The sequence below is a fragment of the Sarcophilus harrisii genome, chromosome 4, assembly GCF_902635505.1.
Source record: "Sarcophilus harrisii chromosome 4, mSarHar1.11, whole genome shotgun sequence".
NCBI classification, from domain to species: domain Eukaryota; kingdom Metazoa; phylum Chordata; class Mammalia; order Dasyuromorphia; family Dasyuridae; genus Sarcophilus; species Sarcophilus harrisii.
Genome location: NC_045429.1, coordinates 84,167,963 through 84,184,323, shown reverse-complemented (window position 1 = coordinate 84,184,323; position 16,361 = coordinate 84,167,963). Strand labels below are relative to the sequence as shown.

The following is a 16,361-nucleotide window of genomic DNA, read 5'->3' as shown; positions in this document are numbered from 1 at the left end:
TAATAGAAAGGATTCTATGACCCGAAAGAAGAATTTTGAAAGTCTCAAAAAAAATACAAAACTCTCATATGAAGTAAACTGAAATAGGGCCTAATTAAAGACGAATGTCAAGAGTTCTCCAGAAAGCATATATGGTGAGATAAATATCTTAACCTCCCCATATCCTACAGAGGTTAAGCTAGTTTTTCCTTTAAAAGTATTGAAGCTATCCCTGAGATTTGACTGGTTCAGGAAACTAAAGATTCAGGTTACAAATAACAATATGTACATGATACTATGTGCTAGGCAATGTGCTAAGCATCTCACAAAACTATCTTGTTTGATCCTCAAAACAATGCTAGAAGGGAGGTACTGTGATTATACTTATTTTACAGATGAAGACACTGAGGCAAACTGAGATAAAATAATTTGTCAAGGGTCACACAGTTAGGAAAGGTCTAAGGCCACATTGTACTCAGGTCTTTCTGACTCCCAACCCAGGACTCTATCCCCTGCCACAACTGGTTACCCTTGTCCCAGTAAAGTACAAAATAGCAAGAGATACAATTCAGAGACAGGTGAAATTAACTGAGCTGAATCAACTCAATGTGCTCTTAATGGATATAATTGTTAAATACTGTGCTTCTTCTATTGTTTCTTAATTAACTTTTGAATAATCTATAAGGATCCACAAAAGTATGGTCCAGCCTAAAATAATATGGAACACTAGACACTTCAGAATGGTCCAACAAAGAAATCCCTAAAAAACTAAACTACTGAAGAAGAGAAAAATTTGGCATAGCAGAAGGAAGAAATGTAAAAGGAATATTCTACACTAGTAAAGAAACAAGTTTGAAGACAAGATACTCTGGGGTAACTTAATTACCAGATCTTTTAAAAGAACATGGCAGGTATCTCTTATCTGATAAGGAACTTATATCCAAGTTATAAAAGTAATTGAAACAAATGTATAAGATTAAAAGACATTTCCCAAGAGGTAAGTGGTCAAATGTTACAGACAAACAAAAATTATCCAATTATTAACAATATAAAAAATATTTTCCAATAGAAATAACTCTTAGTCCAGCACATGATATTAAGTGACAGAACAATGATTCAATCAGAAATGTGATCATTTCACAAGAAAAATATCTAAGCAAAGTCAAGTGATGAGCAGCCTAAAAGCTGCAAAAGAACTTTGGGAATATTATTCTAAAAAGAAGACTTCTAACACAACAGGTAGCTTCTCCTCAATGGTATTTTTTGGGGAAAGTTGTGCAGAATCAAATGAGAAGACCTGAATGGATTGTGTTCTGAACCAATGGAGATAATATCCATATTGATATGATGAAATAAATACAGTGAAATATACAAAAAAGGGACAATTTTATGATGGTCTACTACCCAGCAGAATTTTACTCCAAAATATGCTTCACAGCTTTCCCCAAAGAAAGAACACTAGGAAATGAATGTAAACTGCTTGCATTTTTGTTCTTCTTTCCGGGTTATTTATACCTTCTAAATCCAATTCTCCCTGAGCAACAAGAGAACTGTTTGGTTCTGCACACATATATTGTATCCAAGATCTACTGTAACCTATTTAACATGTATAGAACTGCTTGCCATCTGGGGGAGGGGGTAGAAGGAGGGAGGAGGAAAATCGGAACAGAAGTGAGTGCAAGGGATAATGTTGTAAAAAACTACCCTGGCATGGGTTCTGTCAATAAAAAGTTATTAAAAAATAAAAAAATAAAATATGCTTCAAATATAATTGTTTCACACTAGTAGAAAATGTTCCTCTTATGTTTTCTAATTTACTTATAAATCTTTTGTTCCATGCCCAAATGAGATGCTGCAAATTCTTTGGCTATTAAAAGATTGGTGAAATATTTTTTAAAAATATTTCAAATAAACTTTTTCAATTAAGAAAAATTAAATTACTAACTTTTTAGTTTTTTATTACTAATTACTAATTCAATTAAGATGATTAGTAATCTCCATTTAATTGTTTTTACTCAATATCTAAACTGAAAATGGTTTAAAAACATTCTTAAGATAACTGTCCAAAAATTATTTTTGCTATTATCTGACATAATGGGGAAAGTACTGAAGAAGGTAGGTACTAGTCTAAATTCTACCGACAACTTGGATGAGTCAAAAAATTGGACTAGATGAGGTATTGAACCACACCTAACACTGTCTACCAAGATAAGGTCAAAATGGATTCATGATCTAGACACAAAGAATGATATTATAAACAAATTAGAAAAACATAGGATAGTTTACCTCTCAGTTCTGTGGAGGAAGAATGAATTTGTGACCAAAGAAGAACAAGCGATCATTACTGATCACAAAATAATTTTGATTATATTCAGTTCAAAAAGTTTTTGTACAAACAAAACTAATGAAGACAAGATTAGAAGGGAAGCAATAAACTGGGAAAACATCTTTACATTTAAAGGTTTGATAAAGGCTTCATTTCTAAAATATATAGAGAACTAACTCAAATTTATAAGAATTCAAGCCATTCTCCAATTGATAAATGGGTCAAAGGATATGAAAAGAATTTTCAGATGAAGAAATTGAAACTATTTTTAATCATATGAAAAGGTACTCCAAATCACTACTGATCAGAGAAATGCAAAGTAAGACATCTCTGAGATACCACTAAACACATCAGATTGGCTAAGATGACAGAAAAAGCTAATGATGAATGTTGGAGGGGATGTGTGAAAATTGGGACACTAATACAGTGTTGGTGCAACTGTGAACAGATGCAACTATTCTGGAGAGCAATTTGAAACTATGCTCCGTTATCAAATTGTGCATACCCTTTGACCGAGGTAGTGTTTCTACTGGGCTTATATCCCAAAGAAATCTTAATGGAGGAAATAGGCCCCATGTGTACAAAAATGTTTATGGCAGCCCTTTTTGTAGTGGCCAGAAACTGGAATTTCTAGCCCATCAATTGAAGAATGGCTGAATAAATTATGGTATATGAATGTTATGGAATATCATTGTTCTGTAAGAAACGACCAAAAGGATGATTTCATAGAGGCCTTCAGAGACTTACATGAACTGATGCTAAGTGAAATGAGCAGAAGCAGAGTCTATAAGATGATCAATTCTGATGGACATGGCTCTCTTCAACAATGAGATGATTCAGACCAGTTCCAACTGTTCAGTGATGAAGAAAGCCATATACATCCAGAGAGGCCTGTGGGAACTGAGTGTAGACCACAACATAGCACTTTTCACTCTTTCTGTTGATGGCTGCTTGCATTTTGTTTATCTTCTCAGGGTTTTTTTTTCTTTCTATATCCAATTTTTCTTGTGCAGCAAGATAACTGTATAAATATGTATACATATATTGGATTTAACATATATTTTAATATATTTAACATGTATCAGACTAAAGGAAGTGGTGAGGAGAAGGAGGGAAAAATTTGGAACAGAAAGTTTCGCAAGGGTCAATGTTGAAAAATTACCCATAAACATGTTTTGTAAATAAAAAATAAAAGATAAAAAACAAATAAAAAATAAACTCAAAAAATTGGACTAGATGGCCTTAGAAGTTTCATCTAGCTCTAGATCTATAATTCTAAAAAACCTAGGTAGAAATAATCTTAAGAGAAGGCAAACCCTTCAGGAAATTGAAGACCAAAGAGATTAAGCATTTTAACAGCTCACAGATTCTTTGCATATGAAAGCATAGACCGAACTGAGAGCATACTGTACAGAGTTCTAGGCTTGGAGTCATAAAAATTTAGTTTGTTGTAAATGCTACCAATAATATTTACTACCATGTGCCCATGGGTTTGAAACCCCTATGTACCTCAATAAACTATGTGGTAATTTCTACTTAAGTTCTAGACAAATTTTCAGTAGCATAAATTACTAAACTAGTTATACCCTGCAGTAACAAAAATCACACATCCTTCACCCTAAGAGGCAGACAGGTGGTGTGGTTGGAAAAAGTGCTGGATCTGCACTTTACTTTGTGAATCATAAAAGCAACAGTTTTTTAAAAAACCATGTTTAGATCATCATTTCTTAAGAAACTGTTGCAGCAATACTGAATATTCCAAATTATTCTTGGAAATAGGAATTTCTTCATTGTAATCAACTTTTCTGATATCATGCATTTTATTTCATAACTAGGACAAATTACAGGGCAGTTAAGTTTACACTAAGAAAGAACCTAAACCAAGAGATTGTCTAGTCCCATCATCTCACTGAGAGCCAAAAAAGAACACACAGACAATAAGCAAATTTCAACTTATATCATCTGATTCCAAATTTTACTTTACAATCAACTTTCCACTAAGATATTGATAATGTACAATTAAAGTTATTACCAACAGTCAAGATGCGTGCAGCAATGATATGGAAAAGTACACATTGGATACTGACCTTCTTTTCCTTTGAATCTTTCCTGATCATATCTGTTGTAGGCAGCTGGAATAGGAGGCTTATTCCGCAATGTAGGATCCTTGAAAGAAAAGTACAATTGGACATATTGTTTAAAGCAAGGAACATCACATAGCAAAAAGAACGTCAGAACTTGCATATTAACTTGAAGGTTTTCCTCTTATATAACTATGGAACAACAACAACAACAAAAAAGAATATTTGTTCCCAAAGATTGGGTTAAAAAGCATTCTCAAAAACTGCTGAAAATTACTACTACCTGTCCAAATTTGGACCAAGAATCCAATAAATAGTAGAAGGAGAAAAAGACCAATTCACAAATATGTCATATGTACTTTGCAGAAGTAATATAATAAGAATGCTTGAAAAAAAAAATAAATAAATAAAACAATGTTTGCATAGTTTTTAATTATGCCTTTTAACTTAATAATGAGACATGTGGGAAAACTGCTTATTTTTATACTAAAATAACTCAATTGATGCCTTTCTTTGTATCCCAAACACTTAGCCTGGCACATAAATCCTAGTCGACTGACTTAGTTACAAAAGGAGAAAGATATAATAATTCTTAAATTTTTTTCAAAGTACTATACAAATGCAAGGAATCACCATATAATAAACAATATTAATACTCTTTCCACTTTCAAATAAATTCCATTTTACTGCATTCATTCAACAATTTTTTTCCCTGGTGATTTCATTAGTCAAATTAATTACTAAATACTAAATTAATTAAAAATACTAAGTTAATTACTAAATACTAAATACTAAAATCCTTATTTGACTACAATACCAAGTATTTTAGTAATTTGCATTACAAAATTCAGAATAAATTATTTCTTGTTAAAATACATATGGTCCTGCTCAAAAGCAGAATTAAATAAAAATGTTTAACCTATAAAAGGATTATTACCAGGTTAAAAGAGAATAAAATTATTTTTATAAAACTTTTTTAAAGAATAAAATTGTTTTAATTACAATCCTTTCAAGAATATTTGAGAAATGGTTGTAAGACTGCTTCTAAGAGGTTGCTGATACATCCAATTGAAATACCTAGATATTTTCTGCAAAATTAAATCATATGCCACATTTGGAATTTTATACATTTAAATATGTAACTGTTACTCTACTCAAAAACACTAATAACTTTTATGTTCCAGTGTCTTGTAACCACTGGGACAAATGAAATGTTCTTAGACACTCAGCCACTCTATATGTAAAAAATAAGTTAAGCTACAATAAGCATTAATTTTACAAATTAATTCTAATGTCTAGAAAAATTACACAAATTCAGTGTCTTGATTAAAATACTTAGATGCTCTTTATTGTGACTTTTGTTTCCTACCCATAATCACAGAAAAAAGTTAAATTCCTTGAAAACATCAACCAATTGGTACAGCCAATAATAAGGATTAATAATCAGGGAAGAGATTTTCTTAAACATCAAAAAAATAAAGTTTTACTAAAAGTACAAAAGAAATATTTTTCTCTTGGTTATTACAAACAATGTTACGATCAAATTTTCAATATCCAAGATAAAACTGAATTAAAACCAAAGCAGTTGATAGTGATTGACCATTTTAATGAATATTTTATAGTACTTTTCAAAACATGTCTTTTAATTAAAATGATACCATTGAGTCGATAAGCACAGAAAGATTCTTACCACAGGTGCTGTATTAGGTGCAGGCCTCTGTTCAGGAGCACGTCCTTCCTCTCTGGCTTTTACAGACTGAAGAATTGCAAAAATATTCTTGGCAAAATTCTAAAATTTAAAAAAGACTTTTTATTAATCTCATTAAAACAAATAAACAAGATTCAAAGAGCTACACTTTAAAACATTCTCTTTAACCCTAAAATATTTAATTCGACATTCTTCCTTAGTATAGGGTAACAGAATTTCAGGGCAATAATTTTAACTTCTGATTTCAGTTTGTAACTAATACAGGAAGTTATATTTTCAATCTATTAAAATCATTACTTGCTCTCACAACCATATATTTAAAGATTTAAGGTTGCTTTTTAAACCTCAAGATCTATAAACCTATTAAATCTTATATCAAATTATGAATTGGCTCAATATCCTATTCAGAAATGTTGCAACATGAGAAAATGATATTTATTATTCTTGGCTACTACCCCCCACCTCAATGGGTAATGTGGAAATATGTTATATATGACTTCGTATGTATAATGGGCATTTCTTGTTTTCACAATGCATAAGGGAGGGGTGGAAGAAGAGAGAATTTGGAACTTAAAAGAAAAATTTTAATTAAAAATAAAGCTACCAGAGATTTTATTATTTCAAAAAAAAAAAAAAGAGAGAGAGAATGATTTTCTTTGGATATGACAGTTTCCACTTATGGTGAGGGAGAGTCCCTAGGACATGTGACCATGGGGGTCTGGTCATCTCTTTTCCTAGAGTTCTTTGTGTTAAGGTTAACCTTACTGTCTCACTCTTATAATTCTTGCCTCCAGTTTTTCCATGTTTATCTTATTTTTGCTCAACCATGGTGATTTGAATCATGGTCTTAAATAAACTTTCAGCTACCCCCAATTTAAGAAAGGGCAATATATGTGAGAAATGATAATAATCAATTGCAGTTTTTCCCCCCCTAAATTCTTCATTTTACAAAGTCCAGTTGTTTGAAGGCAATTAATGATAATGAGATTGCCTCATCTAAGTCAGATTCCACCCAACCTAAATGTGGAATTTAATCTGAAGTGGGGAAGCTTGGATGGAGACAGATCCTTTTATCTAGATAGGACAAAGTTTTGGGTGGTCTGAGTAGAGATAATTTCTTGGATCAGGGATGACAAGATGTCATTAGCAGCCCCTTATTGCTCTGGAGGACATATAAGCAATAAGCTTGTCCCCATGATTCTCTTTAGTATTAAGAGAGATACCCAAATGACCATGATTAAATTACCTGGAAGGTAGGTCTCCCAAACCTTTTTAAAGGTCACATCTAGGGGCAGCTAGGTGGTGCAGTGTCTAGAGTACCAGTTCAAATCTGGTCTCAGGCATTTAACACTTAAATTTAACATTTAAACACATAAATAAAAACAAAGCTCGCATCCAATGGAAGTTGCTAGCTAGCTCAGTGGATAGAACACTGGGTCTGGAGGCAGTAAGACTAGGGTTTTCATATATGCGCTTAGACATATACTAGTTGTGTGACCCTCACAATTATTCCTTATCTGTAAACTGAGGGCATCTTAAATATAAGAAAAATTATCCTGTCCTAATATGAAGGACAGGACTGGGTATAGAGTGAGAGTAGAGAAAAGAAGGTGTACTAGGAATCTATTATAAAAGTCCAGGGTAATGAGGGCCTGTATTAGAATAATAGTACTGACAAGTAAGAGGAGAAATGCAAAAGGAATTGTGGATATGAAATAAGCAGAAATTATTGACAGACTAAGTATGAGAATAGATAGAGAGATTAGAGTCAAAGTTGTATAGCCAGAAGGGCATAGACCTTGGGTGAAAATCTTGGCTCTATTTTTTACATGTGTAACTTGGGTATATTACTGAACAAGTCAGAAAGAAGACAATGAATTAATAAAGAAAATAGAGACGCAGGAAGAGAATGTGTTGTAGTTAATCCTTAACTCCGTATTCTTTCTCATTCTACATTCATATCAATAACCAAATCTTGTCATCGAAATCCTTCTCTTTGACATCTCTCATGGGCACTTTCTTTTTTCTCCACTTACACTGCTACTATAATAGTTCAGGCCCTCACTATTTCTTACTTCAATATAGCTTTGACTTGTCTCTGTCTCAAGTCTATTCCAAATTCAACCCATGCTTCTCAATCTAATTGAGCACTAACAAAATGACTTTGGGCAATTCACTTATCCTCACTAAACCTCAGTTGTCTCACAGGTCTGCTATGAAGATCAAATGAAATCATACAAATTGTTTTATTAACCTTAAGGATAAGGAAGAAAAGAGGTGGTAATAGCTTTTGGATACAGAGTATCTTTGATTCTCAAAAATATTCCTTCTGTTATTTTAGTACATAGCCTTACTTGTGTTGATGCTGTTGCAGAGCACTTAAAACATTATAAGCCTTACTTGTGTTGATGCCGTTGCAGAGCACTTAAAACATTATAAATCACTGGAGGCTAGGGAAATCCACATAAACATGGGATCAGAGGCATACAATAACTCTAGTTTTGTTTTGATTTGGGGGCATGTCATCTTTACCCTGCCAAACTGTTTGGTTACTGGTAATTATTGGAGCACATATAAATAATTAACAAGGATTCTACTGTGATTTGAATAACATTCTTCCAACTCAACTGTGGTATCCACTTGGAAGTGAAATTATTTCTTGACAGCAATCCCAAGGATTACCAGTATCCCCAAAAAGCTGAGAGCTGTAATCTGTTAAAACTTCAAATCAAATCCCTTAACTAAAGAAATTTTCTTTAGGAAGCAGGAGAGTAATTTCAGTTAAAAAATTTTAGTGAGATAGTATCAAATTTTTTTTTTTTTAATAATTTGTAGGTAGGTATAGCTATGTAATTATTCCTCCCCCATCACAAAGATGCTGCTAGCTAGCACTCTGGCTCCTAAAACCAACTGTTGAAATGGATCAGTCAAAAATTTCTAAAAAACAAACTAGATTCAGAAGAATTTATAAGTATACAGCGAAGAAGAACCTGAGACCTTGAGGTTATGACTTACTTACAAACTCCTAGCAAATACTTGATACACAAAGGATGAAAATAAAAGTAAGTAACCTCTAAGGTCTTTGAAGGAAGAGAACAATAATTCTGTATTTCTCACTCTAAAGATCCAACAACACCTACCATAATGCCTTATTAACAAGGGGTATTTAATACATGTTGATTCTTCAATTCAATTCAACAATCACAGATTCAAAACTTGGAATTTCATAAATCCTCATTGTCCCTTCAGCTGTCAAATCTTACAATTTCCAACTCTACGATATTTTTCAATTTATATACCCCAATATTTCCACCAAGGTCTCACTACCTTTCACCTAGACTATTGCAATTTTTTCTTTCTTATTTATCTTCCTGCCCCAGATCTCTCACCACTCCAATCCAGTCTATAACCCAGTCAGTCAATAAGCACTTATTAGATGCTTAGTACATGTCAAATAAACTATCCTCTACACTACTATCTCCAAGTGCAGATCTAATAATGTCACTTTCTTACTCAATAAAGTCTAGTTGCTCCCTATTGCTTCTAGGACAAAAGAGTCTTCTCTTTGGCTCTTAAACATAACCTATCTTTGCAACAGATAAATAAATAGAAAGACAGACAGATGGATGGATATCGCTATATCTGCCCCATTCCCAAATGCTGTGGGACATTCAAACTGCCCTTCATCCTGGTTCCTGACATATGGGTCTCCAATTCCAGTCTCTGGTACTTTTGTATTGGTCATTATTCATGCCTAAAATAATTCTCCTCCACACCTTTGCTTCAGACTGCCTTTCTTTGTCCAAGACACATCTTCAACTGCTTTGTGAAGCCCCACCTAATCCTACCACAACTGCTAGTGTGCCCTAATATGTACTTTGTATGTGCTTATCATATAAGTACTCAAAAAAGATTCATTGTATGTCTATACACACATGTACACATTATTCTTGTCTTTCTCTTTAGAATATAAATTCTTTAGGAATAGGAATTATATCATTCTTTTTATTTGTACCTCCCAACATGAAGTACAGTGCCTGGAATATTGTAGAAGTTTACTAATAAATGTTCACTAATTGACGGAGTACTGACTGTAAAATAAGAACTTCACACACAGAAGTTTTTATAAAAATACTGTAACTTAAATATCTATACCTTTGTCCAAATGATTCTACAACTAAGAATATGAAGAAAGAAAATCAATGACAAAAATTTAAAAATCTCCCAAGCACTTTTGTATTAGGTAAAGACTTGAAAAAAAGTACATGCTCTTTGATTGGAGGCAGATTAAACAAGCTGTGGTCTGTGAATAAAGGGGAATTGTCATCATACATAAGAAATGATAAAGGTGATAAAAAGAAGCACAGAAAGACACATGAACTGATACCAAGTGAACTAAGCAAAAATCAGAAAAATAATATATATAGACTACCAGAACATAAATTAAAAGTAAACCCTGGAAAACTCTAATACAAAAAAAAAATTTTTAATGTTTACTATTTTTTGTTATTGGAAAAAATATAAAATTTGTTTTAAAAAAGAAAGGGGTAGCTAGGTGGTGCAGTAGGTAGAGCACCAGCCCTAAAGTCAGAAGGACCCGAGTTCAAATTTGGCCCCAGACACGTAACACTTCCTAGCTGTGTGACTCTGGGCAAATCATTTGACCCCAACTGCCTCAGCAAAAAAAGAAAGAAAAGAAAAGTAACAGCAGAATAAAACAATTTCTGGAGCACAATAAAATCAGATTCTGTGGAGGGGGGGAAGGGAGAGAGGGGAAAAGTCGTAACAGAAGTAAGTGCAAGGGATAATGTTGTAAAAAAAATTACCCAGGAATGGGCTCTGTCAATAAAAAGTTATTAAAAAAAAAAAAAAGAATCAGATTCTGTGTTTTAAAAAATGTCCTCGATGGTTATTAGGAAAAAAAATAAATTAGAATTCATTCATCCTACGAGCAGAAGTGAATCAAGTATCTAAATGTCTCCTAAATATAAAGAGTAAAATAGAAGCAGTTCTTTCCTTCAATTTGAACAATGATCAAACAACAATGAAGGGGACTGAGTATCTCTAAGTAACCCTAAAAATATGGAAAAGTAAAGGACATCAAAGTAGGGTTAACAAAACCAGCTATAACTATTGGACCTCAGGTTCACTTTTCAACAGAAACACAATAAAAGAACAGTTGTCAGTCCTTACAGGATTTTCTTTTCTCCAACTTTTGGGACTCCCATCTTTTTTGGGAAATGACAGACTAGCAGACAAAAAGGTACTTATTTAGACAGTAATCTAGGTAGGAGATCAAAAATAAAGAAAAAAGTCTAACCATTACCATTAGAAGTGCAAGAATATCATTTTTTTAAATTGGGGATTTAACATCATTTTACATGAATTATGTTAAATAAATTAGTTTATAAGCTCTTCAAGAGTAGGGAATTATCTTGCCTGTCTTGGATTTCCTGGCACTTAATATAGTTCTTAGAATGCAGTAATTTATAAGAAAATTTACAATAAAAGGCCATTACAAGTAACACTTTGAATTCTTATTATAAAAAAGACAAAACTATTTATTTTGAATGTTCAGAAAAAGTGAAAAATGGCACCAAAAAAATAATTTAGTCACATCTCTTAAATAAGACATGTATTTCCTATCTTTTGCTCCTAACAAATCTAAAAAGTATGGCACCCATATAAGAGGCCTATCTGAAACCATGGTGCCTTATCTACCAATTTTAATACCACAAAACTAAAGTATTATATTCTGGATCATCACTCAAAATATTTATATTTATGATTTTTTAACAAAGACTAGTAGACAGTGGAAAGCCAACAATTAAATGAAGTGAAACTATGGATAATACAAAGGGAAGGGGGCAACAAAATTATTTTCCCTTTAGTCTACTAGACAAGCCTGAAATTCATTTAAGTTATTTGAAGTACAAGAATAATAAAATCATGATACAATTCTGCCACCTACAGCTCAAAGAAAATCATTCATCTGGTGATTCCCGGTTTGAAGTGCTAATTAAGTCTGAAAAATAAGAGAATTTAACTTAACATTTGTTTTTTCTCATTCACTACTTGAATATTACTGCTTCCAAAAGATTTTAACACCCACTGTTGTGTGTTGTTGTTGTTTGCCTCACTGAAACTCAAGAGCAAATGATGTTGAACATCAGTTTAAGTGCACAAACTGCAAGTCAAATACTCTTTTGTCACAAAAGTAAACAGCAAATAATGTCAGCACATCACCTTTTAGTACCAATGATGGCAATAAATAAATAAATAAATAAAAGTGTTATCAGATCCTTTAAATAACTACATAACTCTGAAATATATGTTGTATAATTCCCTACCTTCAATTTATCTTTTAACTCATAAAAGGTATTTTATGACTAAAAAAATATAAAGAGTTTCAGGAATAAACCAGGCTAGAAAGAGAAATTTTCTACATAAGAGAGTTTCTGAAGGTTACATCTTATTCATTACTCAGATATAAATTTTTATAGGCTAACTGCTGGTCACTTAATGAAGTTAAGTAGATAAATACTAAATTTGGTTGGAACTTTTCAAAGATACTTCAGGTGACATCAAAAAAAGGATTTGAAACCAGAGATTTCTGACTCTAAGCCCAATATTCTTACCTAGTAGGTCATACTTTAGCTAGTTAAAAAAGAGGAAATAATTTTGAAAGGAGGAAATTCTGTACCAACTGCCTGAAAACTGGTGATGACAATAAGGGAATAAACTAGCCAGATAAATAAGTGATTTAAAACTCTTAAGAGAAAAGAGGGCCCAAAAGATACAAAAGAACCTTGGAGTAATTTTTTTTTCTATGAAATGACACTGAATAAGTGAAAAACATTCATTAAAAGCTGGCACTAGAGATATAAATAGAAGATAGTTCCTGCTCAAAAAAACTCACATTCTCAGATCCTTATTAAAGGAAGATATTCAATTAAGAATAAAACAACGTTGAGCAAAACATCTGAAATTTCAAAATATTATCCTCAGCATAGAAAACAATATGATACTGTGAATAAAGTAAGCATCAGGAGAATTGAGTACTGGTTCCACCACTGTTTCACTGAATAAACATGGGCACTTTTGAAACCCTCTAAACCCTAATTTTCTCATCGGTGGAAAAAGGAGATGATGGACCAAATTACCTCAAAGTGCCCTAATCGGCTAATCTCATAATTTTACTGGCATCGTTTTAATTCATGCCCTTCCTAGAAAACCCTAGGATTACCAAAAGAGCTTCCTCAGTGGCTCTCAAACCTGTCAGTCCTATTTCTTTATCTATGTCTAATATTGCTAGCAAATAAATTTTATGTGCAGATTTGGTGTCATTATAATCTAAAAAAAATAAATAAATAAATAAATAAATAAAATGATCTGCTATATTCGATTATCCTCTATTTGATATTCATTCCATATGCTTTCTTCAGGTTTTTAATTTTCTTTTTTTATCAAAAAATTGATAGATATCAACAAACATGAATATTTTCCACACTATGAACAGAAAAAGAAAACTGCCTAAAAAAAACTGTGAATCTCAGTTTATGTATCTTTTGAAGTATTTTTAAAAGGACATTTCAAATTTAATGTGAAAATTCTAACATAACCTAGGTCTCATCCTCTCATTCTGAATTTCCTTTTGTTTGCTGTTTTCTGTTCATTTTTTAAAGAAGATTTAATGACTCTTTTTCACTATCATAACTTCCCTTCGTTGTGACACATTGCTCCCTTAGTAAAGAGGCTCCCTTGAAAAATATATGTATGCACACTAAGTCCAGATTGGCTGTTTTAAAAGATATATTATTCAGCACCTTTAATCCATTACCTTTCTGCCAAAAATAGTGAAAAATATGATTCATAATCCTTCTATTTAAGTAGTGATTGGTTACTGCATTCCTAAATCTTTCATTTTACTTTACAATGTTGTAGATACATTATTCTTCAGGTTAGCTATTAATTCATACCTGTCTTCCTAGGTTTTTCCAAATCCATCCTGTGAAACATTTCTTATTGCCTATATCATTACATTCATATACCATAATTTGCTGAGCCACTCCCAAAATGATGGATACCTCTTGTTACCAATCCTTTGCCACAGCTACAAGTGCTATTATAAATATTTTTTTAATACAAGAATCTTCTTCCCTCTTTCTAAAATCTCTTTGGAATATAAGCCTCATTGCAGTATTCAATCAATCAATAAACATTTATTAAGTACTTACTATGTGCTGGGCACTGTGCTAATGCTGGAGATACAAAATGAGGCAAAAAACAAGTTCCTACCCTCAATGAAAAATCTAATGGAAGGCAACACCATGCAAACAAATACATAAAAACCACTTATAAACTGGAAAATTAGAAAATAACTGAAATAGAGAAGGTACTACAACTCAAAGAGGTAAGACTTCCTGTACAAGGTATAACTTTAGTTGTGATTTGAAAGAAGCTCCTTAAGTCAGTAGGCAGAAAAATCAGAAGGGACAGCAATTCCAGGCATGAAGGACAGCTAGAAAAATATGGAAATCTGAGATATGAAGTGTTTTTTGTTCAAGGAAAAACGAGGTCAGTACTGGACTGAAGATACTCTTCAGTATGCAGCAGAGGGGAAGAGATTTAAGGAAGAAAAAAATGACAACTAGTTCAGAATGTCTGAACATCACTTGGAGATGCAAAATTAGAAACGGTGCACAACAGGTGGATTTGAAAATCATCAAGCACAGAGATGATAAATTAAATCTATGGGAGCTGAAATCATCTGTGAAGTAAGTACAAAAAAGAGAAGAGGGGCCAGGATAAAACCCAGTGGGACACCTATAATTGGGGAAAGCATGACCCCGGGAAAGAAGACTAAGATGGAACAGATTGATAAGTAGAGTAAGAACTAAGAGAGGGATGGCATTTCCTACACCCAGAAAATATAATAACTCTGCACTAACAAATACTGTCTTAGAGATGGGAGAGGGAAGAGGAAAAATTTGGAACTTGAAATTTTATTTTTAAATGAAAATTGTTTTCACTTGTAGTCGGAAAAAATAAAATACTATTAAAAATTTTTAAAAGAAAAATTTAAAAATTATTCCTATAGCTCAGGTGTGGGGAACTTTTTTCTGCCAAAGAGAGAAAACATCATTCACAGGCCACACAAAATTACTCAAGCAATGAGAGGCTGTTGTATCCAGCTTTCAGGTCATCATCACCTGCAGTTGCCTTAGCAAATTATTTGGTGGGTTGGATATTTCCCACTACTGTTAAATAAATTGGTCTTTTATTCCTCCAGATGAATTTCATCACAATTTTTGTTCTAGTTCTATAAAGTAATCTTTTGCTAACTTGATTGTAAGGATGATAATGATGATAAACATCATCATCATTTCTGTAGCATTTTAAAGTTTACCAACTGTTTCTCAATTATCTAATTTTATCTTCACAACAATCCATGGAGGAAGGTACCATTATTTTTCTCATTCTATAAATGAGAAAGCTGAGGCAGAGAGAGGTAGACTTGCCTAAAGTCACACAGCAATAACAGTATAAACCTAAATTTTATTTCAGACTTTCCCAATTCCAAATGATGCTATTGCCATTTTCATCAAAGCCTAAACAGTGAGCAATTAAAATTTTCTCCAATGACTCACATCAGTTTTTAATTATGTAAACTATATTCTATAGTTGTAGTCCCATACAATCACAAAGCCTGTCTTTTTGCAGATGTCTCTAAAATAATTTTCTTTTTAGAACACTTTCTATAGTTATTTTAAATGGAATTTTGCTCTTCCTGCTGGATCACTAATAATATGAAGAAATGCTAATATGTTTCTAAGTGTATATTTTTGTAGATGGTGGGTCACTTATAGAACCATAGTCAACTAAAAATTAATTGAAACAACTAAGAATTTCAGTACTGTTAAAAATATAAAATATACACCCAAGGTTTCTAATAAAGATCTCATTTCTAAAATATATAGAATTGACTCAAATGTATTAGAACACAAGCCATTTTCCAAATGATAAATGGTCATAAGATATGAACAGACAATTTTCAGACAAAGAAAATAAAACCATTTCTAGTCATATGAAAAAAATGTCCTAAGTCACCACTGATAAGAGAAAAGCAAATTAAGACAACTCTGAGCTACCACATTATACACCTTTCAGATTGACTAAGATGACAGATAATGATAAATGTTGAAGCGGATGTGGGAAAACTGGGCCACTAATACATTGTTAGTGAAGTGGTGAATTGATTCAACCA

At 32.4% G+C, this 16,361-nt stretch overlaps 1 protein-coding gene across 1 annotated transcript in view; it reads right to left on the bottom strand.

The window, feature by feature from the left end:
- The window catches only part of CDC73 (cell division cycle 73), a 120,291-nt gene that overhangs the window by 78,610 nt on the left and 25,320 nt on the right, over window positions 1–16,361 (bottom strand). Inside the window, exons 8-9 of the mRNA XM_031937078.1 lie at window positions 6,077–6,175; window positions 4,393–4,471 (exon numbers count right to left, since the gene is read on the bottom strand). Coding sequence (XP_031792938.1) covers window positions 4,393–4,471; window positions 6,077–6,175 — 178 coding nt within the window. The remainder of the gene's footprint in view (window positions 1–4,392; window positions 4,472–6,076; window positions 6,176–16,361) is intronic.